At 34.5% G+C, this 25296-nt stretch overlaps 3 protein-coding genes and 2 non-coding genes across 6 annotated transcripts; 2 read left to right on the forward strand and 3 right to left on the reverse strand.

The window, feature by feature from the left end:
* Positions 1 to 335: 335 nt before the first annotated feature.
* LOC103315111 (protein spaetzle) lies at positions 336 to 2133 on the reverse strand. Its single transcript, XM_008202969.3, has 4 exons — positions 1726 to 2133; positions 1369 to 1531; positions 708 to 1101; positions 336 to 660 (listed from the first exon to the last, which is right to left on the reverse strand). The coding sequence occupies exons 1-4, from the start codon at positions 1774 to 1776 to the stop codon at positions 429 to 431; spliced, it is 840 nt and encodes a 279-aa protein (XP_008201191.2). The 5' UTR covers positions 1777 to 2133; the 3' UTR covers positions 336 to 428.
* A 1945-nt stretch (positions 2134 to 4078) lies between these two features.
* On the forward strand, positions 4079 to 9097 carry LOC663965 (spaetzle). The gene is made up of 4 exons (XM_008202965.2): positions 4079 to 4269; positions 8270 to 8438; positions 8485 to 8791; positions 8845 to 9097. Exons 1-4 carry the CDS (start codon positions 4234 to 4236, stop codon positions 9014 to 9016), a joined length of 684 nt encoding a protein of 227 aa, XP_008201187.1. The 5' UTR covers positions 4079 to 4233; the 3' UTR covers positions 9017 to 9097.
* A 2239-nt stretch (positions 9098 to 11336) lies between these two features.
* On the reverse strand, positions 11337 to 17542 carry LOC103315108 (uncharacterized). Its single transcript, XR_010333822.1, has 4 exons — positions 17528 to 17542; positions 12028 to 12173; positions 11632 to 11975; positions 11337 to 11584 (listed from the first exon to the last, which is right to left on the reverse strand). It is a non-coding gene; the product is annotated as an uncharacterized LOC103315108 (transcript).
* On the reverse strand, positions 12652 to 13563 carry LOC103315107 (uncharacterized). Its single transcript, XR_010333821.1, has 4 exons — positions 13545 to 13563; positions 13403 to 13483; positions 12965 to 13353; positions 12652 to 12910 (listed from the first exon to the last, which is right to left on the reverse strand). It is a non-coding gene; the product is annotated as an uncharacterized LOC103315107 (transcript).
* Positions 16902 to 25138, forward strand: LOC103315106 (hypothetical protein). 2 transcript variants are annotated; one of them, XR_010333820.1, is made up of 6 exons: positions 16902 to 17360; positions 19281 to 19901; positions 20342 to 20591; positions 21159 to 21269; positions 23635 to 24869; positions 24923 to 25138. XR_010333820.1 is itself a non-coding variant. In XM_008202959.3 (6 exons), exons 1-5 carry the CDS (start codon positions 17355 to 17357, stop codon positions 24759 to 24761), a joined length of 2115 nt encoding a protein of 704 aa, XP_008201181.1. In that variant the 5' UTR covers positions 16913 to 17354; the 3' UTR covers positions 24762 to 24786; positions 24923 to 25138. The 2 variants fall into 2 exon arrangements, 1 of the variants encoding a protein (XP_008201181.1); XM_008202959.3 differs by having other exon boundaries at positions 16913 to 17360; positions 23635 to 24786.
* The last annotated feature ends 158 nt before the right edge of the window (positions 25139 to 25296 follow it).

Genomic DNA, 25296 nt, shown 5'->3' on the forward strand with positions numbered 1-25296 from the left:
TTCCAGCGAGTTCGGAAAAACGATGTGATTGTTTCCTGCCATAAAAAATAATTAAAATTTCATTTTCGAGGCGATAAATCTTACTCTGCCAGGCTGGACTTGCTTGAATACCTGACTAAAAAAACTATAAGAAAATCCAGAAAAAGAGAAAAGAAATAACTAACCACTTCCATAGTCATAAAATAAACACAGACGAAAACACACTTCACCCACATTCGATGTTTGCAGCCACGAAGAATAATGTTGAATAGAGTCGTAAATAAGTGATTAGGAAAGTTGGAAGGGTTTAGGGTTTCGGCCAGAGGTGGGGAGAAGGGTTCGTTCATTGGTTGTGGTTTTGCTTCTGTATTATTTTATTCAATAAATAATCCCGCTGCCGTTTTTACAATAAAAAGTTCAATCACATAACTTATATCACATTCTTTATTTTATTTTCCTTTCCCTTTCGACCTTAAGGAAACATCGTCGGCGCCAAACCGGGACAAAAAACTTAGATCCTTCCTGTAAGAGCAGCAGCAGGCTGACGGTAACTGGAATGTGTCCGGGACGGGATCCCCATTTTCAGATAAAGACATCATCCTCCGCAACATGTATTTTTGCTTGCAGCTGGTTATGTAGCCGTTCGCCCTGTCGCCGATGAGGTCACAAGCGGCCCCTTCCCTGCAACACTCTGTCACCGAAACAGAAATCAACTTTCAACCCTTTACTTTCGGCAAATTTCCGTCCTAATCCCTTGAATGTATCCGTCTTCCTCTTGATTGATTATGACCTTCCACTTGTTGTTTTTGTTGATGCCAACTCGGGGGAAAATCGTTTTGGATATGCTGGTGCAGATGAACGCCTCGAAGTCGCCGTTTCTGTTGGTGATGCTGTAGCGCTCATCGAGGAGTTCGTCCTTGCCGAATAAATCAGTATGCACCCGCTTGCGCTTAAGCACGTTTTTCACGTGGTTGTAAGGATAAGAATCAAAGTCCTCACAAAAAGTGTTGCCTTCGGCACACTTGGGAGGACCGTCGATTTTCGGAACATCATTGAAAATCACTTGGTACGTGTCGGGAAATATTATGTCCTGGTCGCCGAACTCCCCGCCCAGCAAATCCCCTGAAAGCGACCAATTAGTTTTCTAACAAATTTCAAGCAAAAAATAAGGACAAATAAACACACTTGTTTAAGTGTGGACGATAGGTCAAGGTTACGTGTTTTATGCAAAGACATAAACAAAAACAAACAGTGGCGTTTCAATCAAAATTTCATTTTTTCGTGTTTGTTTCCTGTTCCCAAAACCACTCTCTGAATTTATGCCATTTTGAAATTAACCTTGGACTAGGTTTATAAATCTGCGCTAAGTAGACGAAGATTGATTCGTACCTCGGAACAAAATCCTGGTTTTAGTTTTATTCTTGTCATCTTTTAACGCCTCGCCGGTTAGTTGTTTAATAAAAGTGATAGCGCTATCATTAATCCCTTCAGTCACTTTGGAGATGGCTTCAAGCGACTCTTTAAATTGAGGTCGCGTCTCTGCAATATACACCTACAACAATTGCAGTGATTAAAGTATTAAGCAAAGTAATCATCAGTAGAATGGAACAGCGGTTTGTTTAAACATTTTCATGGCTATTCACATAAACTCGATCGACAGGTTTGTTTTTTTCTAAAAGCAATTTCCGACTTTGTTCCTCGAATCGGTTTCAAATACTTTCGCGCAATTAGACAAAGTGTACTCACCGTTACCGCAAGCACCACTAAAATAAAAAAGACGTAGCAATTTTTCACCATCGTCTTCCACAATTAGCCGCTGAAGACGCATTTACAGTTACTTGCACTAGTTTGCAAAGATTGTTCGTTGCGCTCAAATCCTTATGAAATTCCGAGTCCCCATTTAAACCAGTTGTAAACACAAACTGATACATTGCTAGTTACAATTTTCGAATAACAAACTACACTACACTTGATAATGACTGTAGCCGCAATAAATTATAGCAAGTAACACATTAGCCGCAAGGTTTAGTCATCATATCGTAAATGAAAGTTCGATCAAACTCGTTCTCGTTTTATTTATAGAGTGCCACTAAATCTACAAATTATTTTCAAATACTGTGCTCCCGCCAAAGCACAACACAAACTGTTTGAAACTAGTTTCGTTTCTGTGTTTATAGGTATAAACGCTTCATGTGTGGAAATTTACATAATTTACTAGCCAGCAATTAGACTCCGGTACGCGTCCGTGAAAGTCTTTAAATACACAGATACATCTTCACTTCTGAGTGATTTCACTCGATGGCCGTCAACCATGACCGGGGAATTACCAAATTTTTGCGCACTTGACTCGCATCACTGTGGCAAAAAATACATTAACAACAAATAGCTTTTTCTAAATTAAATAAGATTTCAACAAATAATACCATAAATATTAAATAGGTACATTGGTGTAATAGATATACATAATTTAACTTGTAGATAACTCTTTATTTGAATGTGTAATCGGTATTGCATAAGTCAGTGGCCACTTTTGGAAAATACATTTTTAGGCTTACTTAATTTTCCTACATTTCGTATTGTTAATAATAAAGAACTCCCCCAAATAAATTAAAACTGGAAATAATTACAAAAAAATACAATTTAAGTTATTACGACTGAAATAAACATCAAAATCAGAAAAGTTTTGCGAGTTATGCTAATGACTAAATGGTCAGATGAATTTAATCTGTGCAAAAAAAAATAATTTTCTGCAATCCTACACAAGAAGTACGAGTAAAAGACCTAAAGTCTACAGCGTGTCTTAATTTTAATTTTTTCTGCAGCTGTATGTACTTAAATTGATTGCGATACTGTTATTAATATTAATTTAACATTTGCAACAAATAGACAATTAACTAAATAAAAAGCACTTTGCGACACTTAATTTAAATGTATTGAGAAGGTGATTGGAGTCAAACTTTTCGAAAGTCTTTCTTAAAAGTTGTGTGCATGTATTACAAGGGAAACTTTAGACGCTAATTACAATGCTGTTATGACAAAATTATAAGCAACACCCGAGTCCGCATATAATTAATTATTCTTCTTAGTCAATCACGTGAAATAAGGTAAAAAGAAGGGAAGATGGAGTGATGTAGTACTCATTAAATGTTAATTAAAGAGGAAGAAAACTTAACTCATTACTCATCGGCAATCTTAAATCGCAGCACCCGTCTAAAGTTCCCCGTGCCTGATGGTTATACAACAAAGTGGAAAATACGCCGTACAAAAAAGAAAAATACAATCATGTGAAAAGTTCCAATACTTCCGGTAAGTTTATTCTTTCCCCTAGGGCGAAAATATGAATTATCTGCAAACTCTAAGTTTTCCCTTTGATTTTTAAACTGGAAACTTTGATCTGTTTTGTTAAATTTAATTATTTGTATGCAAATACATTTGGCCAAAAGTTGTGGGAAATAACGTCAATTGTACTAAAATCCGTTTTGGTAAAAAAATGTGGAAATTTTAAATTATTTTCTTTTCTTCGGCAAACGATGTTCTAGTTGATGGGCGAATGTTAGCCAAGCCGTGAAGAACAGGTGAATGAAATGGATTTCCCAAATCGATCGGAAGTTAATTGACACTTTCTTTCCAAAAACGAAATCAAAAGAAACAGCAAATAAAAAGCGTAGCAACAATAAATGAATACATCATGATACGTAATTTATAATAATTAACCGGAATTTATATCAAGGTTTAGGCGTCAAGTTCCTGAAGTTGGAAATTAACTGATCAGCTCCTGAAAAGCTTCGTGATGTTCAACACTTTACGTTTCACGTAAACCAACAATTAATCACAACTTTCTTTCTCCATTTGCTGAAATGAATCATAAATTATTAACGAGGATCGGCGTCACAAACGTAGTTAGGAAATTTTTAATTACTTCCGCCAGTGAAGTGTTTAGCGGGAAACACAGTGATACAGTGGCTTCCGGCCGACTGTCCTGCGTCTGGAAAAAGGACGAAATGTTAGCAGGACGCGTCCTGCACTATGCAAGTCTACCAGCAGTCTCTTTCCCACAACATTACCGTTTGACTTGGTGTCCTTGTCGATTTACAACAAATTTTAATGTACTCTCGAACAGCGGTAGTGTTGAATGTTGTGGTCGGTCAGACGCTCCGCTCCGGTTAAAACAGACGTTGGGTCTCTTTAGCCGCTTTCGTATCATGCAGACGGGGTGGTAGTTGCTTTGTAGTGCTTAGTAGTTTGGTAATAGCAATGAATGGCAACGTGATAATAGTTTTAATGTCCTTGGTAAGAAACTAATGTGACTTTCCTCAATTTTCCCACAGTGACCTAAACTCAAACAGCTCGCAAACACAACAAAATCTTACTTGCAAATTCCACTTTTGCATAAATCCGCGTCACCTTCTTATTAAAAAAATTATTCGAGGAGTTATTTATACCTTTCTGCGGTCGCATTTATTTTTGTTTTTATTTCCTATTGTTAAATGTGTGTTTATCGCTCATTTGCATGGCTCAAAACATGATCGCGCAGCAGCTTGCCTGCTCTAGTAACTTAAGGTAATCGGCACCCAACCTGGAAAATGGAATGAGGGAATCGAGGGAAACCGCCACTTTACAAAATTCGGGTTATCATAAAAGATACATGTTTGAAATTTAATCACCAGCAAGCGTCACAGCATTAATAAAATTTGGCCAACATACAGATGTTACACAAAACGGATAAACTTTAAAACTCACAAAAAATCGGTTCTGGAGCACCAGATGGTGCGAATAAAAAATGACTTCATCACATGTCCCCAAAATATTAGACTGTATATTTTTCTAAATGAAGTAATACTGCCTGTTGTTTTGGTTTTGCGTAGCAAGTATTTAAAATAATGCAGGGTTTTATGGAAAATCGTAATATTTAAAGCGATTGTAGTATATTCTTTTATTGACGTAGTAATAATTTTAAACATTAATGTCCACAAATCAATAAAAAAGGATGTGTTATTGTGCTCTAAATCGATTGGACGAGTTATAAAAGTTTACACCGAATTCTGTAAACGTGCTTAAAGTGTTAAAATTTCTTTTACTTATTTGAAAACTGAAGTTTTGTATTTATTTTAAATTGACGAATGACGTCAATACTGGTCGTCAATGAAGCGCCCTATAAGTATATTTCATTATAAAGTGCACGATAAAATTTTTGTAACGCCAGTCATTAAATTGCCCGTTCAAGTTTGCTGACATTTCGGCCGCACTATCACCATATATCGGAATTAAACGATTTGTTTGTTTTAGTTATGTCTCAGTTGCAAACAAGCACTTTAATGTATTATTTACTGATGAAAATATGCGGTTAATTATTTCAAAACACAGCATATACAACTCTGCAAAACCACAACAATATTCACTATTCAAAACAGTGCTATTGATTAAATTTATTAGCATTTCTAACCATATGCTAATAGATGGTAACGAAAGACGAAAAAGTCGTCCAAGTCTTTCATATCTCAATGCAAATCAATGTAGTTGAAGAATTTTAGGACCGGGAAAAATAAAACCAAAGTTTATAACGAGCGAAATCATAAATAAAAAGTAAAAGAAAGTTTGGTAATAGTTGACCTCTGCAGATTAAGTTTCAGTTTTGTTTATGACAGAAATAATGTTCTTGCGTCTAGCAATTATGCAAAATATGTAGGGTATCTTCTAGATTCAGCCATGAACTTCTCATCCATAATTTAAACATCTTTTATGTTCCTAGAAAAGTTGTTATAGCTTGCTTTTGGAGAAGAGATAATTTATTTAAATCGCGAATTGGATTTTCATTAAAGCACTGCATAATTGTTCCAAATGTTTGACGGACTGATTAACACACTTATAATTAATGAAACAACGACTGAGGTGTTTGGAAACGTTGTTAATCAAATAAAAAATTAATAAACACTAATACGTTGGTTTAACTTATAAATTACATAATAATGACGCTTCTTGGGATTGTATAATATTAGTAATGCAAATTTACCTACCCATCTACACAGTTTCAGTATTCTTTCATCTCAAAAATTATTTCTAAGATAACAACTAAATAACTAAAATACAAAAGTTGAAATGAAATTTAAGAAATAATTCAATGAAAACAGGTTTTATTATATCGGCTTTTCTATAAATCGCATTGTAACTTAAAAATTTTCAAGGTTTCGTATAAATATTAGTTGACTAATAGCGCACATGAAATATAATAACAAGGTACGCTACCTGCTGATTATAAATATATTAATATTACTATCAGACGTAGAAACTTTTGTTCGACTTTAAAATTTTCAATTGGTTTTTGAAGCACGTAAGTTGCAAACCCCATTTATGAATTTTCTTTCTCGCAGAGTTTCTATTTACTCATTTTTTATCTCCCGAGCACGTTATTTGAGGAATTTTTTAGTTATACAGCGCGAGCTTTTAATAAGCACCAATTCGATTATGCCACCCTCTGAATGCCTCAATTAAAATGAAAAACGAATAAAAAACAATTTCTCCTCTCGTCCGTGAAAAAATCTAATGAATTAGGATTAATAAAAAAGTAAACGTAATTCGTTCTGTAACTGGCTGCAATTTTATTCTTTGTTTTTACGTTCTCAAGGATGGCTAGGTCGGTGGATAAACTCCACGTAAAGAAGAAACTGCAAATGATGTTGTATTTTTTATTTCAATCGCAAGCCCACCTGCTTTCCTTCATCCTCCAACAAATTACCTCCGGGGAAACACCTTTTTGGTGTATTTATCAGGCCGCAAGTTTCAAGCATTTCAACGGCGGTGTCAAAACTTGCATAATAACGAAATGTGTTAAGTGTACCAGAATTCCATGATAAACCGAACGTTAAATTATTTTTGCGTTCGGCTAAGCATTAAATGGAGAGGATCTGGATTACCAAATTTTGAAACTGTGAAATTATTTTTGTTTGTTCAGTCAGCTTTAACAGATGAAAGCTACGCTTTTTACTCCAGTTTGTGAATCTTTTCTGTTCTGGTTTTTCCTTCGTGGAAATACCGTCATTTTCGCTAATATTTTAGTTTGCACAAAGAGTTAAAGTTCTGTCTGCACACTCACTCCATAAAACAAGCCCTTTTTTAATTTATTGTAACCATAAACGCCGAACCGGTCGGAAATTGGTTACTACTTGTTATTCAGAAAAATTACGTCTGTGACGTCAATCGCTGAAGAAACATTCAAGTGTGTACAGCTCTTATGTAAATATATTTTCAATAATTTGTAGTTTTACATCCAAATGCAGAATGTCAAGAATTTCAATTAGCAAATTCGTGGATTTTGCTGCAAAACATATTTATTTATATCTATGGTAAACACTGATAGAGCTGGATCGTTAACAGAAGGTTAAGTCAGGTCAGGTCCTGCTATTTTATGCCACGATTAGTATAACTTAGCCCGAGCTGACCTTTCCTGATTCGATCCAGGATCTAGGGTAAAGCTTAATCAAATGTAAGGTTTCATGTCTACGATGATTAAATCACATTATCATCAAGGAAATAGAATAAAACGAAATTTAGTTATTGGCGAAATGGGTGATAAAGCACTGGTGGTTAATATATTTGGATAATTTAGCTTAATTTTGATTTTCATGAGGTTTTTTCCACTTTCCGGTGTTTACGTAAAAACCTACTCGTAGATGAGTTTATTAATTGTTATTGCATGTCTCTAGCACATAATTAGCGCCACGACGATTCTTATAAAATTCAAGTATTTTTAGACTGCGTTTTTATTTTTAGCACATATGGCTTCTCTAGTAAGTTACGGTCAAATAAATTGCTTTGATTAGTGTTTTGCACACTGTCGTTGATTAAATTAGAATACACTGCAAGAACTTGAAACTGTTTGCTCAATTAATGAACGAAATTTGCGTAGGTAGATATCACGATGTGTTCTCGGTTACAATTTTCTAAAATTCCTTTTAATCCCTTGCTTAAAAGAATCTTGCATCCATTTAAAACTTTAGCAGATTATCGAGCAACATATTTCACATAGAGTTTTCAAAACGAAGCAATTAAAAGTTTTCAAATTATTTTTTTAAATGAAGTTTCTGTAATAAATATTGGGTTTAAGTTAAGGACAAGAATTAGTTATTTTTCGTCATTTCATCACAAACTTATGTGTAAATTTAGCAAACACTTCCAGTTATCGTCAAACCTACAGTAAATTGTGATTGTCTCGATTTCTACAATCTCTTCAATCTGGATTACCCTGCATTACGCTTAAATTGAAATTGTTCCAGTAATGTGTTTTTCCTTTCAGATGTCCCCCATTGCTGCTTTCACAGACTATTACAACAGACCTACCGCAAGACCACGAGCAAGACCACACATCAGTGATACATCTAACAGAAATCAATATTCAGAAGCTACCAATGAAACAATCGCGCATATGCATTTAGACTCAAGAAGTTCAAACAGCCGCCAACAAGGTACGCCATCCAGAACTTCAAAACTTGATTAATCGTAAATTTTCAGGCGAAGACACTCCCATTGTTTATCCTGAAAAGCCGACTTGCGACCACGGCCTGTGCTACAACGTTGCTGGCTATCCAAAAGAACAAATAAAAAAAATCCTAAGTAGATCTCACGACATGAACCGATATTTTGAGACTAGTGAAGAAGTCGTAAACTTAGACAACCGATTTAATACAGACGAAATGTCACTGTGTGAAACTACAATTCGGACAATCTATCCTGAGAAAGCGAACAATACTCAGAAAGTGGAGAAGGTGATTGTCAATGTGGAGGGACATAAGCAAGGAATTGTATTTGAAACGTGCGTGTAAGTGCCGGGAAAGCTCGTTAAGACCTGCTTTAGTAATTTGGCGGTTTTAGGAATAATGGAAAATGTAAATTCAGCAGCAATTTTCCGACAGGGTACACCTCCTACTGTAAGCAGAAGTACATCCACAAGAGATTGATGGTTTTAGGGGACGATGACAAATTCGTGTTTGATCTGTTCGAAGTTCCGTCGTGTTGTATTTGTACAGTTAGCAAAACTAATTAGATATCATATTTATGCAAGTATATGTACTTAGTGTAGCTAATAGCTGAGCTGTGTATTTATATTAAATTGCCGTTTAGCATCGCTATTGAGTTTCCTTTAAATTAGATTATTGTGATAAAATGTTTTGTGTAATTAAATCAAGACACTTCAATATTGCAGCCAGTTAATTAATTTATCCCTAACTGCTGATCAAAAGCAATAAACCACGAGACAAGGCGCTGTTAGTCATAACTCATAAGTTTTTCAGAAAAGATTATAACTAAAAACCCTCCATTTTTATCTTTAGCTGGTCCTAGGACCAAAGCTTCATTTTCTTTAATAGTCTTTTTACGACATTTTCTGGATAGTTACGAAGGTGTTCGGGTATGTTACAAGCGCAATTTCTTCCTACAATAGGTGGAATGTTCGGGTTCTTTAAATCACACTTTTAGTATCTCGAGGGTAATTGTAGGAAACTTATACAAAGTTTGTAATCTATTAAGTGTGCTCACTCCACAATATAATTAAATAACTACACAAAAATACAGGGGTTGATGTAATAAACCAAGTATTTTACTATCCACGTTGTCTAGAAAATGTAATGTTGTATAATTGCAATAATTCACCTAAAACGCAAATACATTCAGTTCAAAAGTCGGCGAATTGGCTCGAGAAAACATTTTCTTTCACTTTTTTTCAATTTAATTCTCTAATGTTTCACCAGAATTCATAAAAAAATACCGGGCTTATAAGTTGATTCTACAATTCTAAAATTGTTTTTACCTTTTTTGTGACTTTCAGCACGTTTTTGACCGAAAATGGACATAATTTCTCCAAAGATCACCAAATTCGTGTATTTTCTACTAAAAAATAGTGGACGAGCGCAAATCCTACTGGATTCGCAGTGACCATGATTTTTATTAACAATGTTTTTCGGGACTTTACTAAGCAAACTCAGTTAACTAAAAATTTGTAGAGATAAATTAAATATTTTCGTTTAATTTTTTTATAATTTAAGAAGTAAGTCATCTAAGAATTCAACTAAAGTTTAAAGTTATGTTTCACCTTTACGTTCATCTCTTTTTCTATTAAAACAAAAAGTATTTTCCCTTTATTAGGATGTGCTCTTACGTTTACAATTTGACTCCTTTACGTACTTTTACCTTTTGCCGCATTATTTTCTTATTTCTGTCAGTTTTATGCTCTGCTTTACGTTTATACGTCTATGTGTTTTCTCAATCTCATATTTTTGTTTACATGTTGTTTCACCTACCTTTTCAACACTTTTTTTCATAGAAAAATTGTTACTCTGATCCGGGTTCGAACCCCCGACCTCCCCCGTCGTAAGTGGCGCTTATACCACTGGGCCACCAGGGCCCTAGGTACTGACCGTCTTTTGCAGATATTTTAACACAAACTTTTTAAATAAATCAACATTACAAACTATACAGAGTGGTCCACGAGTAATAATGATCCTGAAAAAATGTTTAAGCAACCAACATTTCATTTCATAGAAAACGTGGAGAATTTAATTTACATTTAAATTAAAAGTTATTAGAGAAAAAATTTCATTTATTTTTGATAATTGGAGGACAAATAAATTAGAAGTATTTTTTTATTAACTGAATTGATTCGGAAATCGGATGTTTACCATACGTCGCGTCGTGGGTATATTTACACATACCTGCCTTTTTAAAATCGTTTACCGTTTACTATTTTAAATAAGTTAAAATCGTTGAACTTGTTATACTGATTTAAACAGAATAAATTTTGTATTTCCTGCGGAAGATAATTATTTGCGGAAAAGCGTGGTCCAATGTAAACGCATACCTCTAATCTAAAATTAAAAGTGTAAATAGCTTGTGCATTTCCTGACGGTTTGACTTTGTTTACCACCATTCCATACAGTTACTTTATAAACCATTTTGAAACAAATCATTTAATGAGGGCTCATGCCCGTGATAAACAATATACAGAAAAAAATATAGTTTGAACTAATCGTTTTCTTCAATTAAAATAAATATATGCAAAGAAAGTTTGAAGAATAACAGCAGTGAGCGCATTTCTTTTCAAAGTAACAGCAGTGGTCAAAATTTATGACTTTCCAAACAATTTAAAAAACAGTGTCTAGCTGTCGGCATAAGTGAAAGTACTATCACAAAGGAAGGAAATGGACCTTCTTAATTTAGGTATTTGTTTAAGTTGAAAAAAATATAGCTAAAATATTACCATACGTCGTAAAAATTGGGAATTAAAATTTAAATGCACGTAATTTAAATAATAAAAATGAAAAAAAACATTAAGAAATATGAAAGGAGAACTTTAAAAAAAACTAACAATATTTGTGGTAAATATATTTATTTGTTGTCACCTGCTAGTACAAACAGTAAATCGCCTATAAAAATAAATGTTTTGGAGTCTCAGTCAGAGTATGCGCAAACACAGGCAGTTGGAATTTGAAATTTGCGATACTCCAGGTCGTTGTTATCAATGTTGATCGTCACCAGCTTAATAATATTGAATTTCTGAACACAACTTGTGCTACGTGTCAACAAACCTGCCCCGTAACATTTTCCACCATTACTGAAACTAATCTCACGAATAAAATAAAACTTATTAAAAAAATTAGAACAAACCTGCAAGTTTGGAATTTTATAACTTGGCGGTAACCGTCCACATTCACAATTACTCTCTCAATATTATCAACATCCTTCATAATCCTTGGTATTTTCGTAACGACTGTAGTCTTGCAAAAAGGTTCATAACTGGCGCCTCCGCTTCTATCAGAAAGTGTGACATCCTTGGCTGGCCCTACGACGTCTCCAAAGTAAGAATGGAAAGCCTTGTTTCCTTTTACAGTCTCTTTTATGACGTTTTCTGGATAGTTGGGAATGTGTTCACAGATGTTGTAAGAGCAATTTTTTTGAGGGTTCGGGTTATGAAAATTGCGATTTCTGTACCTTGTGAATGATTGTGATTTCTACAAGAAAAATAAAACATACCTACACAGTTTACATGTCAAGTTATCTTACCACACATGTTAAACCAAAAAAACAAGTTAATAAAAGCAGGAATTTCAAATGCATTGTGTTCATATTGTTGTGGAAACAAGGCGGAATAATAAGACTAGGTGTCTTTTATACATTTGGTGGCTGCGGTTTCTCGATTACCAAACTTCCTTAGAAATAAATGATTAACCGATAAATGTGTTGAGCAAAATTGTTAGAACTGGTTGTAAATCCACAAATATTTACCATTTTAGCCAAACAATTGCGAGTTGTCCCCAAAATATCACGACTGTCTTCATTTTTAAAAGAATAAAGGAAATGGAATTAAACGTTTTGTTGAAAACTGAAGTATTTAGAGGTTTTACGAGTCGTAGGACGAACGTAGGTTTTTAAATGATTAAATAAATATTTTTTTGGGATATCGAGCTTACGGTGTGTATAAATGTATACAATTTTTTTTTAAATAATTACCGGGAACCTAGTTTAAAAAACAGAGTAAATATCCTGTGGAAAACAGTTATTCGCAGAAAACCGTGATCCATTTTAAAGCTAAAATTAATTTATTGTTTTGTAAAAAATTTTGTAAAAAATTACAAAGCAGATAATTTAAAAAAATCGTAATTGACGCGCAAGAAAACAAAACACAGGTACTATTTGATTATTTTATTATTTGGGGTACAAATACATTCAGTAAGATATTATTTTACAAAAATAAAAAAATGGCAAAAATTGTTAGGCTTCCTTAGTGTAGGTGCAAACACAAGTACTGGGTATTTCAAACTTTCGATACTCCAAAGTGTTAGAGTCCAAATTTGCGGTCATGAGCTTAATGACGTTGAACTTTTGCAAACATCTGGTCTTCAAATTGAGGATAGATCCCGGAAAACAGCTCTCTCCCTCTTCAAAACTGGAAAAGGATTTTACTGCAATTAAACAAATCATGAAAGTAAAAAAAACTCACTCGCAGATTTGATATTTTATGACTTGTTTGTACTTGTTTGTGTTAGCAATCGATCGTTCAACATGATCAACGTCCATCATTAATTTCGGCGTAGACGATACATCCCTAGTTTTACAAAAAGGTTCCATTACCGCATTGTTCCTTGATACGATCGAAATACCCGAGTCAAAGCTTGAAGGTTCTATAACGCTGCTTCCGAAGTAAGAATGTAGAGACTGATTTTCTTCAATCATCGCACGTATTTTGTCTTCGGGGTATAAAGGAACTTCTTCGCAAATATTAAACATACATTGGTTTGTTCTAACTTCCATTTGGGTTCTTCTGTGTCGGAGAACGGTAACAGGGCTTCGCAAAACCCGATTGTCGTAGCGGTCCATAGACCAGCCGAACTGGAAAAAATTACTAAATAACTAATTCACAAAATTCACCTGTCCTTACGACTGAGACGAGAAGCTGAAGCACAATAAAACACACTTGGCAATAATGCATGATGGCTCAGTTTTACTTGAAATTAACAAACTGCATGGGAAAACTCGTCATTTATATATTTTTATGGATTGCGGTTTTGATAGGTACTTACCCAACTTCCTTCACGTGAGATTGTGTCTAGAACTAATCCGACCGCACTCTTCAATTTGCGCTGGATTTGTAATTCTTTTACGTAAAACTATCGATAAGGTTACTATTTTTGTTTCTATTTTTATTATTGTTGAAAGTACTATGTGTCACTCCTTATTGCCGGGTTTCCAGTATTATATTAATAAAAGATTTTGTCACGAACTTGGCTAGATGTAGAAGAGAAAAAACCCAGACGAAGAGCTTTAAGAATCAATAATAATCATCCATATTGAAATTTGTATTGACTTTTTAACATTGACTAACTTTTACCTGTTCCTGGAAAATTGTTATAGTTTTCAAAAATTCCCTGTTTTACCTTGAATAAAGCTTGGGGCATTTAATTTATATTTTTTGTAATGTTAAGCTTTCACAGAACATGTAAAGACTTTTTAAACATAAAGCTCGATCTAAGGGTTGAATAAATAAATCAGTGGTGAGTTTGTACTTAACCAACATCCTGAATAGTAAAAAATTAGACGTGCCATGTCACCTTCAAGCAAGATCTATCTATATTGAAGCCTGATGATAATTTAATTGAAATCGAAACGTCGCTAAAAATATAAAGCTCATTTACATCCCTGCCCTAAATAACCAACAACAATTTCCTCAGTCAAATTTTTTAAAGGCAAAAATGTCATTTCATTTCAAGTAAAAAATTAGTTTAAATAATGTCATCAAACTCTCATCGTCATAGTTAATTGTCCAATAATTACATTTTCCTCAAAATAAAATATGCACCTATCTAGGTTGCAAAACAACGGTATTTTCAATCTATTTCGCAGAAAAAATCAAAAAGTGATTCACATTTTGTCACGTTGTGTATTATGTATTTATTATTTTCAGTTGGTTTAACTGTTTTTAGGAAGTGTATAAATGATTTCATGTTTATGGCAATAATTTGCGTCAACTTTTACCTATTTATATTTTATTACACTACGCCCTTTTCGCTGATAAATTAAAAATGTCTTAGAAACACTGTTATAAAATTTGTTCAAAAATTACGGTAACATTTTCTTTTAAGGAAGAAAAACCCACATCTACATTTCGAAAGCTCTAGTCACTTTACTGACTGTTAATAAGTAGTATTATTTTCTGAACACGAATAATTTGAAATATGTTATGTTTAAAATCTATAGCTCATATTACTTCTTACAAATGAAAAAAATCATTTTCTAAAACAATTGGTAAATATGATATGGTATAAGTGTAGTAAGTTTAATTTTAGTGTAGATTGGTAAATTTTCAATAATATTCTTTTGTGTGCATTTTGTCCCCAAAAATCGAGCCCTATTTGGACTGCATAAAGTGGTACTGAGCTGTTGAAGCGTTTACAACATCCGTGTGGTTTTATATTAGCTGAAAATCTAGATGTTGAAAGACAAATTTCGGTGCAGGGAATTCCTCGTTCTTTGTAAATCTCAAGATTTACGCACAGTGATTAGTAATTCAGTAAACAATCTCAGGAGGAAGTGTGGTTAAAATAAGTATAAAACGCTCAACGTATCTTTTTTGAAGTTAAGATGTGATTTCGCGCGCGGTTGTAAAAGACTGATTGAATCATGCAGTTTTCATCCCTGATTACCATATCTGTGATTTTCATTATTTCTGTAAGTAATAGCATTTAAATCATTAGTGTTACTTTATATTCTCATGCAGAGAGTTAGTTGTAAAACACGGTCTCGATGCTACGAAGGTCTGTGTGAGCACAGGAAAGGGTACATATACCCTACAAGAGAAATCGAAGAAGCAGTGAAGTCGTTCGAACTTAAAGTTGTTCTCCACCCCCCCAACAATGATAACAATGAAGTGTCTACTAGATCGTTTAACGACATTGAAGCCGAAAATTTGTGCTTGACTAAAAAGAAAATCTTCGTACCGAGGTTCCACAAATCTCAAACAAACATCAGTATAGTACAAGTAGAAAAATTTAAACAAAATATTACTTTCGAAACTTGTGTGTAAGTGAGTTTTATAAAAAAATTAATCCACCTGACCACCACCTTCCTTTTCAGGAAAGCAGAAAATTGTAAAAAAATTAGCAAATGTGTTTTTGGGATGAAAACAGTCTGTAAACAAACCTACCAATACACAACACTTTTGACATATAATACTCATAATCAGAAGCTCGAGCTTAAAATGTTCAAACTGCCCTCCACATGCGTTTGTGCGAAGACATCAAACATCTATCCACGAACTAATGAAGACAATGATGTTTAGAGTGTTTTGTTTAAATTATTTTTACGTTTTTTGTAATAAACCGATACAGCTATCGTTGTTTGTCTCAAATGCATGCGGAAGTCCTCGCACACTTATCACTGCATGAAAGCTTTTGTCTAGGCTCTGCTTTCATTCCATTTGTGGTTGTTTTTAAACGCCTAATTGATAAATTACGAAAGTGATTTTATTTAAGTGCACTCTGCTTTAATCTACCTGAATATTATGCAACAAGAAGGATAACCGACTTCATGCATTTTCAGGACTTGGCAATTGCGAATAATAATAATCTAGTCATAACACTGCGAATAATGTAAAGGAAAGTACGACAGTGACCGTTTAATGTTTATGTAATAGATGTCAAGTTCAAATACCTAGTTTTTATTTCTTTGCTCCAGTAACCGCAGATTTTCTATTCATTATCAATAAACTTAGAAATTTAATTAAACATATCTGTTATAGGTATGTACGTAGTTAGTTTGACCGTGGTGTATTATAAGATCATTTTACATTTTTTGAAAATATTGTACGCCTATTTTCCATAATAAAAAATGCAAGTAATTGTAAGTAAAAGTTCAAAAATTTTTAGTTCAAAAACGCGTATTATTGCTAAAAATGTGGTATAACTGTCTAGACGAAATATTTTTTGCGGTATGTTAATCTGTGTAATTTTCACTCGCACAATTAAGTGCTCTGTAATTAATTACTCGTATTACAAACCTGCATATAAACAGCATGAAATCGTTGAGCACTTGCAATTACCCGAAGTATCTAACTACAAACTATTTTGCAATTTTCGAGCTTGGATGTCAAGGAAGAAAAATGGTTTCTCCAGCCCCATATTGATTTTATAACTTGCTAATTATTGTACTTGCATTATACTATTCAAGTGTTTTACGTACGAAATTAGTTACTTAAGAAAGTCACATTTCTATGAGCAAAATGTTTTTGGAGAATTCAGAAATTCCTTTTGATTAGATAACAATTTGTTACCCCACATACGGAAACTGCATGCAAGACAGACTACTAAAATTATTATATTATGTATCCTCTCAAATAATTAGAAGTTTGCTTCAAAAATATGCAAATAACAATAGGTATGCGTCACAGAAAATAACACCTTACGCATCCGCACTTTTTACCAGTTTTTACACTTTCTACAAGACACAAATTTTGAATATTTTGTCATGAGATGGAATTAAAATAGCATTACATCTAGACAAGCATGCGGTCATCGAATCTCCTTTCTTTTGCAAGATGTAATTGCATGTAATTTCTTTTCTTCCCACCGGAAGACATCCGCATCGTCTAGGACGTTAAAGTTCAAAGAAAATAAAAAATTGGTATCAGTTCGAATGGATGAACGTTATCACCGCAAGGATGTATCTTTAGGGGTGCTCTTATTAAGTGGGGATCTTATAATATCTATAAAAGAAGTGGGTCATCAACAGTGCAATTGCTTGAAGTGAGAGTGAAGAGTTTGCAGTGAACGGCTCACGGTGTCTTCGACGAGCACGAGTGTATATGTGTGTGTGACCTGGACCTAGACTTTGCCATTATGAAGGTAAGTGTAAGGGCTAGTTTCGGTACTTGAAACGTTTACCGAAAAGAAATATAAGAAAATTCCGAAAGTCCGGAACAATGTGCTTGAGGAAATTGTCAACAAACCGGCTTTGTGGAGAAATTGAAGAGACTTAAGTAGGTACTAGCTTTATGGCGGTAGAAACTTACCTAGTTTGATAAAAATTATTTTTAAAAAAAATACATTCTTTCCAATTTTTTAGGACACTCAAAAAAGACAGTAGTTTAAAACAACGCGAGTAAAAGTCGATTGATGTTATCATTAACGCTAGACTAATTCAATAAAAATTCCACTGTATTTTTAGCATTCACCGGATGCATCAAAAATTCGTTTAATTAAACTGTTATTTTAGTCAGTTTCACCCGCCTATGAATTCTAGTTTTTTACTTTCCCGAATAATTATAACGACAAAACCAGCAAATATTTTTAAATAGCATTCGTTATTGTGAAATGCTTGAGTTATTAGAGATTCCATCTACCCTTATTAAGATCGTCTCACAAATGCAAAAACTGAGAGTTGTTTGTACATTCTCTCGAAAGGTGCTAAAAGTAAAGTGAAAAATAATTACATCTAGTGTCTTCTTTAAAAAATTATAACTGCTATTAGGTGTGCTAATAATGTTTATTCAAGTTTCTACAACTTTGCTATAGCCAATAATTTACTTAAATTGTTATGATTCCTTTAATAGGTAGGAAAATCGTCTGAATAAAATTGAAAATTTTATTATAGATATTACTCGTAAACAACTTACGGTTCGTAATAAATTTATATTTCCTTTTTACGTGATTTTCGTTATTATCAGTAATTCAATAAAAATTGGTAATTCTTGATTGAAATAGCCAGGGAAAATTCACAGCGATATTTATGACATGATAACTTGCGTTGTAATTTTTATAACAGCTTTAAATTTAAAGATCTGGGTGAATCAGAGCAAAATAAGTGGTTCCTGTTTACCTACTCTGCAAAACAGAAATTCGTAAATTTTCAATAGAATTGTATATTTTCCATACGTTGCGATCTTATTTCCGAAATGTAAATAATTAACATAATAGTACAATTTGTTACACATAATCTGCACTCTCTATCAATAGTAGATAACGAGATCACTGTATCACAGTGCCAGTTAATTAATCTCGCGATACTTAATGGTGATACAATTATAATTTAACATAGGTAAATAAACTAGATTTTCTCATACACCGCAGTTAAGGAGTGGATTATTCTAAATTACGTTACGTCATTACCATCCGTTATCATGCATTTTTAAAAACGAGGGTCAAAGTTGATGTGGGATCGCTGAATTGGGTGTCCTACCCTATTCATCTTTAAATAGACTCTAATGTATGTGAGATCCCCGGAAATAAACTTTATCTAGGACCAAGCCATTAAAGAGAATATTAAACAATCCCTTTAAAAATGTGGCTGTACCTTTGAGTAGAAAGTAAAAGGGCACATGTTAACATTGACATTTTATGCAAATGCTGAATCGCTCTAAAGAGGTTCATGGTCATTGCTCCTTCTTCCGTATGGTGAAAGTTTTACGCGTAAAAACAAAACTTGACATGACACATAAACCTGAAAAGTGTCTCTTCTATATCAATTTTATGGTGGATGGTTTTTCACGAAAATGCTACTCTTTTTAGGCAACATTAACACACGTGGTGAAACCACGTTACTTTGATTAAACCTTTTTCCCAAATGATACCAAACATGTAAGAATGTTATTACATCAACTGAAAGTTTAAGACACTACACCTTATTTAAATAAGATAATAAATATTAAGTACACAGCAAACCATGTCCGAAATTAATTATTTAAATGTATGGTTTATTCAACCACAACTTGGAAGGGAACAATGTCCCTACTTATATTAAATATTCTGCTTTTTACATACTTTCAGATAGCATTTCTCCTGGCCTATGCAATTCTTACATCGAAAAGGGTCAGAAGTGCCGCAGTTCAAGCCCCCTTAGACACAATTTCCTCGGAAGAAATCACAGACGCGGACCGAAAAACTTTAGAATTTTTAAACCAATATTTTCCTCTCAGGCCTAAGCGAGAAGAGACCACAGACTCGGACCCAAAACCTTTAGAATTGTTAAACCAGTATTTTCCTCCCAGCACCAAGAAAGCAGATATCACAGACTCTGACCCGAAACCTTTAGAACTGTTAAACCAGTATTTTCCTCCAAGTACCAAGAAAGCAGATATCACAGACTCAGACCCAAAAACTTTAGAATTCCTAAATCAGTATTTTCCTCAAAGTGTTAAGAGATCAGATATCACGGAGTCGGACAAAAAAGCTATAGAATTCTTAAATCATTATTTGGCCCCAAGGCCCAAAAGGTCAGGTGAAGAGGCCTTGCACCATTTAAAAGCCTCTATAAGTCATGGCATTAAATCGAAGTTGGGACTAATAGCCAAGAGTTCAGCTTCAGCAAGCGCCCATTTTAGTAAAAGTAGCAGCAGCGGCCATGACCATCACCATCATCATTATCACCATCACGATGAACATCCGGAAGTGAGTAAAAATTAGGATTATTTTATGGTGAAAAATGAATCAGTTAAATTAGAAAAATTGTAATAAATGAGAAAAAACGTGTTTATAAAAGCGTGCTTTTGTCATTTTTGTCTACAAACAAGGAAATCAGTCTTTCGTTCCTTGTTGACGCTTTTTAATATTTCGCCGGAAAATTTCATATATCGGGACAGCTGTCGTAAAACAACACGGTTTGAAATTCGTACTGAAATTAATTTGATACCGTTTCTATAAAACAATCTAAATAATCCATTTTCTGTAAACGACAGGATTTCAAACGTTAAATTGTTGTTACATAACGTTTTCAGCAAGGTTGTACTTAAAATAGAATAAAATAAATAAACCGCTGCGTTTCAGTGACGGAACACTAATTATTGATTAATTTTGTCCCCAATAATACAAAGTTGTGCCCTTTTTTCCAGTTCTATGACCATCATCACAAGCACTTCGACTTCTGGTCTTTGAAGAAATCCATCTTGAACACTCTCCTCCAAGCGGTTAAAGCCATAAAAGGCGGTGTGATAGCCATAAAAGGGCAACTGATAAAGGGCAGCGGTTACCTCATTTCAGCGAAGGGCAAGCTAATAAGTGCCAAAGGGGAAGCTATAACAACTTTAGGCAAGAACATTGCCACCTCAGCCATTCTAAGCCCAACCCATGGTCATTCAGACGGTAATATTTCACGTTCTTAAGACACCTAGTAACCGACTCTTATCACTTGTGACGTAATAGGGAAATGCGTTCGTTCGAATAAATCCCGGAACCAAATTGATAATATATCTAGCGGGGAACGGACAAGAATCGTAATTACAACGCAAGCCGTTTTAATCATAATTATTTAATGCCGTATGACGAAATTAGCTATTCAAACAAGTAGAACATTTGATTATTGAAAGAAAGTTAATTACTCTATTGTTTATCAGAAATGCGTTACCACACTTCTAACAGCAATTGCACTTCCACTCATGTGAGGCCGGATTAAGTAAATACGGCCAATGGGATAACAAGACTCATCCCTAATCCACACTTATTATTGATCGCAGCTCAAATCATAATATTAGATTCTCCTCGGTGGTTGAAACAGATGTCATCAAGCGTAATGATTGGGTCTATTTGTAAGAAAATCGACACTCAGAGATGTAACCACTCTAATTTGGGCTTAATCAATGTTTAACTCCTTCGAACAATTTCCTGCAGTAGCAGGAACAACGAGAAATTATTTTTTTGTTGTTTGTTTAGACTACGGTCACGGCCACTACCACCACGAAGAATATGGATCACCGTCGGCTCCGGGGCCTGAATACGAGGTGCCAGAACACCACTATCATCATCATTCGCCACATCATGAAGGTACACAATTTGTTATTCAAATAGTGTAATCCATCATATCTTGGAACAATATGTGTAGGGGAGCAGGAGGCATAACTAAGAGTTTCGTCTATTGTGTGTCAGATCTTGATGTTTGCGTGCACAATTTCACTTTGCTAAGAACGCAGTTTGCAATTCACATTTAATTAAATGTCTTAATAGCTTCGTTATTGTGTGTGGAATGACATTTTTGTGAGGCGAAACGGTTTAGTTTACATCCAGTAACAAAATTTCGATTGCGCTACATCAGGGTCAAAAGTGTAGACTTTCCCAACCTTTCTCGGGCAGACAGAGATGTTGGTTCGGTTAAAAATGAAAGTAACGCCTCATCCAAATGTGGCCATAAATATTCACTTTCGCTTTGTTTCGGAAAAAATAATCAATAGAAAAATATCAATAGGAGGTACTGCTAAAAGTAAATTTCTTTTTTTGATAACGCTTATTAGTTTAGAGTGAAGAAAGCAGTTGTGTACATGCAGCTTTTAATTCATATAATGTGGCCACAGACCGAAACAATATGGCACACTTGTCATCTTGTACACCTTACGTGAAGCAAATTATTAGCCTAAGAATGTTACAATTTTACTATCCATAATTACGTTAAGATAAACCGCGACCTTACAAGTCACTCTCACACTTTTCCCGTAATATGTCGACATAATCCGAGGAAATTTCCTTTTTTCGACGAAATGTAGGATGCGTACTTTCACTTTAATCAGTTGCATCAAATTTACTAAGTCAATTTCCAAACTGCAACTAATTAATAAAAACGATCACCTGTTTTAGAAAGGCAACAAATTAAACACACACTAGCCTAATTTGCTTCGACATGAAACGCCCGTTTCTATTCTGCAAAAAATCACCAACATTAATTCTAAACAATACCTATTAATATTCACTGGAAACCACAAAACAAAATGGGTTTTAATAAATCAAACATGGTAAAAAATTCCACATGTTTTCACTTTTCGTCAGATGTCCGGTTCGGAATTTTCCGTCTGTGGCTTTGATGAACATGTCATAATGAAAGGTGGGTGGTAATGAAGAAGCCCGTATTGAGAAGTGGAGAACCATCTATGGTATAAATGAATCACTTTCGATTTGTAACTTCCGGACAGGTAAACCCCATGAGGTTCAAATTCTTTGAAATCGTTCGAGAAATTTTTAAAAATTTGTTGAATTTTTACATTTCATTTCAGTAAAAAAAAATCTGAATGTTTATTTATGCTTAGAAAATATGCCCTTTTTATTTAATAATAAATTATAAAACACTACTTACTTCCCTGTGAAACATAATTCACTGTCATAATACACAATTTAATATGTAACAAACAACTAAACTAGTAAATAATTGTGTGAACATGATTTTTCCAGCATTGTTACACTGAGGAACCTTCCACTCTTACAATTATGTCTAATTAGTAATTAGCCCTGACAAAATCATTGGTTTCGATATTTGTTAATTTTCTATCTAATATTTGGAAAAGTCAATTCTTGTGATTTATTCAATTTTTTCATTTTTTATTAAATACTTATAACGAGCTACAACGCCAGATTTTAGTAGCCCTGTCGTCCGTTATCGAAAAAGTGAAGTTAGAGCAAATTGTGATTGTCGTGCTGTAAGAAGCGTTCGCCAGAATTGAGAACAATTTGTTCAAAACGTCGAACACTTTGAGTTTTATTAATATGAAGCTTTATATTGACAGATTTAAACAATACCGTCGTCCCAGTTTTAATTAGTTGATTTTTTAACGCCAACAATTACAATTTATTAATAAAACCAATAATAATGGCACCTTCAAAGACTGATACTGTCAGCCCCTCCTACTCTAGCTGCGATTTGAGCAGTTGAGTTTATACCCTGTTTTTCTATTGGTTGACCCTTTTTTGTGATCTAGAATTTTATGGTTCTTGTGTAGTTCCACCATTTTATTATCGGAATTGAAGTGATTTTCATTTATTACGGATTTAACAAATTTTGCCAAATAAATAGGGGCGAGTTGTAGAAGAACACAATAAATTAAACCACAAAATTGCGATTTTCAAAAGTTTGGCGATAAATTTAAGCTGTCAGTTGGTAATAAGTCTGTTATTTATGTATTTCTTTAGGTACGTTTTGTGAAATTAAATTTCATTTCTGTGCTTACGCTGCTAACAAGCCATGAAAACTGATATTTTTTTAAAATGTAAATTACAATTAAATATTGTTACCAACGTGTTTAAAAAAATGCCGCCTGGTTGAAAATTAGTTCACTTATAGAAGACCTATCGTCATCGCATTTAATGACTTGACTTTAAAAAAATATTTTATTTTTTATTTTTTTATGACTTGACTTTGACTTTCAAGACAAACCGGACGCCGACCACGCTGGTATCTTAATCCTGAAGAAGATCCCCAAGCACGAACACGAACACGAACACGATCATCTACCCGTCGAACACAAAATTCCCGACTTCAAACCGATCGGCCACTCAGGACCCGGTCTTGGAGAAATCATCGGAAAATTCTTCTCCGCATCCACCTCCCTAAAACCAGGAGAACCCGCTCCTTTCGGTGATCACTACGATCATGATCATCACCACGAACATTATCATTCCGATCACGATCACGATCACGATCACCACCATGACCACGACGAGCATTACGATCACTCTAGTCACTCATCCCACTCAGAGTACCACCAGGAAACTCACCCCTCTAGTCACGACGATGATCACGATTTTAAGCACTCTGACGCTGATCATCACAATATTCATGATAACCCTTCCAGTCATTACGGGAGCCCCTTCGAAGAAGCTCCCGCTTACTTAAACATTGAGGAGTATGCTTCCGAGTCTAAGAAACAAGCACAGACTGTCACTCAAGCCCCAACTGCCGAACCGCAAAAAATACAAAACGCCCAACAACCACAAACTCCTATTAAATATGACGAGATTAGACCGCTACCAACTGCCTTTGCCAATACTGACCCCCAGAGTATCAAATACGACGAAATCAGGCCTTTATCCGCTTTTTCCAACACAGGGATTGACACTTCTTACCTCCAAAACAACGACAATCGCCCAAATTTATTCGTTGGCTCTTATTCAAATAAACCGAATACGGCTTTTCCACCATACGCCCAACAGTTGCAGTCAGTCAGACCAACTGCTCTAGCTCTTGACACTGCCTCATTTGGTGGTTTTCCTAACACGGGTGTTTCCCCAACCAGTGGTTCCGATATCAAATATTTAGCACCTCCGGGTGTTGGACCACAAGTGTTTCCCAGTGGTGTGAACACACAAAGATACCCACAAAGTGTTAAGTACCAAGGTTTGCTCGATAGTTTCCCTTCGCCGTCTCATAAAACCCCTTTAAAACGGCCCACACGTAGCAAGCACCACCATGGCCGTAAAAGACCTGTACTACCCTCTCCCGAGTTCATGAAAGCACTTATGTACAAAGTGGGGCATGACGGACCAAAGAGATTATAGACTGACGAACTGACTGTACTTGCAGGTAATGAAACGTTGGTTAATGTGGGTACTAATGCTTCGGGAAATCGGCTAACTTGTATTATTTATGGACTAATGTATCACCCTGTACATATTTAAAAATGCATTACTCTAAAAAACTAACTCCGTTCGTCTTTCAGGTTACTACAACTACTACGAACACTTTGACCCGTATTTCTGACGAAGGCGAACCAGGAACTTTTTGTACATAATTTTAACACTCTAATGAATTTAGGTACCTCTGTAGGGTTTCCCATCTACGTAATTCTATTCTCTTATTTATTGTTGTACCTAATGTAAAAATGTAAGTTTATATTTTGTAAAATGTTAATATTAATAAATAAATTGAAACCGAAGTGTTTTATTTATTTAGCCGATGTGACGTACAATTCTGATACAAAAAGAATGTGCGCTCATTGAAAAAGAGTTAAACATCGTGAAGTGGGTCGACACAGTTTCCTCCAGTACAATTCCACGAAGAATTCTATAAATTAAATTTTCGTTGCCGTTCGGA

This window comes from Tribolium castaneum, chromosome 4 (assembly GCF_031307605.1).
Source record: "Tribolium castaneum strain GA2 chromosome 4, icTriCast1.1, whole genome shotgun sequence".
Classification (NCBI taxonomy): domain Eukaryota; kingdom Metazoa; phylum Arthropoda; class Insecta; order Coleoptera; family Tenebrionidae; genus Tribolium; species Tribolium castaneum.

Excerpts from the sequence above, each read along its gene's own strand:
- LOC103315111 (XM_008202969.3), bottom strand. The coding sequence starts at position 1,776 with ATGGTGAAAAATTGCTACGTCTTTTTTATTTTAGTGGTGCTTGCGGTA. Across the intron at positions 1,102-1,368 it reads AACCAGGATTTTGTTCCGAG|GGGATTTGCTGGGCGGGGAG; the intron begins GTACGAATCAAT and ends GGTCGCTTTCAG. Across the intron at positions 661-707 it reads AGGACGGAAATTTGCCGAAA|GGAAGGGGCCGCTTGTGACC; the intron begins GTAAAGGGTTGA and ends AGAGTGTTGCAG.
- LOC663965 (XM_008202965.2), top strand. The coding sequence starts at position 4,234 with ATGAATGGCAACGTGATAATAGTTTTAATGTCCTTG. Across the intron at positions 8,439-8,484 it reads TTCAAACAGCCGCCAACAAG|GCGAAGACACTCCCATTGTT; the intron begins GTACGCCATCCA and ends GTAAATTTTCAG. Across the intron at positions 8,792-8,844 it reads ATTGTATTTGAAACGTGCGT|GAATAATGGAAAATGTAAAT; the intron begins GTAAGTGCCGGG and ends TGGCGGTTTTAG.
- LOC103315106 (XM_008202959.3), top strand. Across the intron at positions 19,902-20,341 it reads ATCACGATGAACATCCGGAA|TTCTATGACCATCATCACAA; the intron begins GTGAGTAAAAAT and ends CCTTTTTTCCAG. Across the intron at positions 21,270-23,634 it reads TCATTCGCCACATCATGAAG|ACAAACCGGACGCCGACCAC; the intron begins GTACACAATTTG and ends TTGACTTTCAAG.